At 39.6% G+C, this 2427-nt stretch overlaps 1 protein-coding gene across 1 annotated transcript in view; it reads right to left on the bottom strand.

Annotated features, from left to right (window-relative positions):
- Positions 1–2427, bottom strand: part of LOC104942129 (protein OS-9-like) — a 26634-nt gene that overhangs the window by 15919 nt on the left and 8288 nt on the right. The window contains exons 3-4 of the mRNA XM_010767328.1: positions 1241–1304; positions 1088–1164 (exon numbers count right to left, since the gene is read on the bottom strand). Of these exons, the coding sequence (XP_010765630.1) occupies positions 1088–1164; positions 1241–1304 (141 nt within the window). The remainder of the gene's footprint in view (positions 1–1087; positions 1165–1240; positions 1305–2427) is intronic.

Raw genomic sequence — 2427 nt, 5'->3', positions numbered from 1 at the left:
CGGAAAAATTATGTATTGAAGTCAATGGAGAGAGAAAGATTATTTTCGATCCCGTTTGAATTGTGCCACGAATTACACATATGATGTTTGTCAATTTAAAAAAAAAATGTGCAAGTAAAAAAAAAAAAAATGATTTTTTAAAGATTGACAAACAACATATGTGTAATTCATGGCAAAATTCAAACGGGATCAAAAGATAAGTTTTCTCTCTCCANTCTTCAACCTTCCTAAATTTTCCCACACCGCGCCGCTCCTCCGCTCCCTTCACTGGCTTCCAGTAACTGCTAGAATCCACTTCAAGACAATGGTACTTGCGTACCATGCTGCGAATGGATCTGGCCCTTCCTACATCCAGGACATGGTTAAACTGTACACCCCAGCACGTGCACTCCGCTCTGCATCGGCCAAACAGCTCGCTGCGCCCGCACTGCGAGGGGGACCCAAGTTCCCATCAGCAAAAACACGTGGGTTTGCTATCCTGGCTCCATAATGGTGGAATGAGCTCCCCATTGAAATCAGGACAGCAGATAGCTTGCACATCTTCCGGCGCAGACTGAAAACTCATCTCTTTCGACTCCACTTCGAGCGATAGAATTAGTAACAAAGAACTGCTAACAGAGCACTTATATACTAACAAAGGACTGGCTTATCTAAAGCCAGTTGAGTAGCACTTGAAATGTTTTAGCTCTATGAAACCTGACATACTTATATGATTCTGTTTTCTTCAAGGTTGTATCTTCCTGGTCGAATGTACTTATTGTAAGTCGCTTTGGATAAAAGCGTCAGCTAAATGCAATGTAATGTAATGTAATGTAGGGCTATCCTTGACCTTAGAAATTCTTATTCAACTTAAAATACGATAGTTGATCAATTGATAAGTGTCCCCGTAAACAATTTTTTTAACTTTAAACCTGTGTTCACCAGAGAGGTGCTTATACTGTAGATCAACTGAAATAAGTAATTTAGCATGCATTTCCTAATTAACCCAAAATGACTTTAGTCGAAGGCCATTTAATCATGCGTCGGCTATTTAAATGTAAACGAGAAATCAATTTTAAAAACCACCACAACATTATGGCAACTTTACCTTTGCTGTGTCATTACTCCAATCAAATTCAGATTCATAATGACCCAGGAAGAGAATGTCCCCTTTGATTTCTGTGTCTGAGGGGAGAAGAGCAACAGCCGTCAAAGCAATTCTTGTGAAACACAGATAAAAAACATGAAGGTGAGCTCTTACCTTCAAGGTGGTACTGTCTGATGTGCCGACCATGGCAGAACTCATACGTCCACCAGTCCTTCGTCTGCGGCAAAACAAAGACAGCAACGGTTTAATAAACATTGATTAACGGACATATTTTCCTTTTCATTTATAGTACTTGCCCAGTGTCATCTACAGTATAATCGCTAATGCTATAACAATTTGACATACTCAAACAACTTGTACTGGTGTTTACAACATACTTTCTAAACGTCAATCTTTATTACTGATTACAAATGTATATGTCAGGATGGACGAGGACTATTAAGCTACTGTGTGTTTGTGTTGAAATGATAAAGTCAAGTAGTATGTTGAAAATACTTACAAAATACTGTATCCTCTCAATGCAAGCGCACTCGACAGCTATTTTATACCAACAACTGTACTGTTTAAACAATTACAGGCTGTATTAAGTTCCTGTTGTATTGATACATCAGGGTTTCCCAAGGGGGAAGAGTCAGCAGATGCATATAGAGTGGCGAAGTCCCTCCCCTTCCGGGGGAGCTCCATGGGACCTTATTTCGGAAAAATTATGTATTGAAGTCAATGGAGAGAGAAAGATTATTTTCGATCCCGTTTGAATTGTGCCACGAATTACACATATGATGTTTGTCAATTTAAAAGATAATTTTGCAAGTAAAAAAATTAAAATGTGTCGTAAAACTGTGAAGTTACACATTTCTTTGTGTGAAGCGCTCAATGAACTACAACTCTGGTCTTGCACACGTCACCAACACCAAGATGGCCGTCACGTTGGTACATTTCACCTCTTTCTTTCAGAATGAGGCGAAAAGTATTAAAAGAGGTGAAAATCACTACAAGTCTGGGCATGTTGAGAGCTGTACATACGAAAAAGGGGAGTTAGTCGGTTCCGTAAGAGCCAGCATGCGGGACCGGCTTTACAAGGTTTCGGTGAGTAACACGAGTGTAATGTGTAACGTTAATGTCAGCTAGCTAACATTAGCTAACAAGGTACACTCTCGTGTTTTGTTTTAGTTGCTCTTCGAGAACGAGCAAGAGGTACTATTACTGGTATGATAACAACCTGGTACAAAGCACACAGGCATCTTGTTAAAGTAAGTAAGTACAGTAAGTACATTTATTTTTAGCTATCTGGAGGGAATACATCAGTTATGACAGCACTTACGCGACTCTGGGATTTGTAG

This window comes from Notothenia coriiceps, unplaced genomic scaffold, assembly GCF_000735185.1.
Source record: "Notothenia coriiceps isolate Sejong01 unplaced genomic scaffold, NC01 NC01_scaffold00004159, whole genome shotgun sequence".
NCBI classification, from domain to species: domain Eukaryota; kingdom Metazoa; phylum Chordata; class Actinopteri; order Perciformes; family Nototheniidae; genus Notothenia; species Notothenia coriiceps.
The sequence above is the reverse complement of the archived record's forward strand: the minus strand, read 5'-3'. Positions and strand labels throughout refer to the sequence as shown.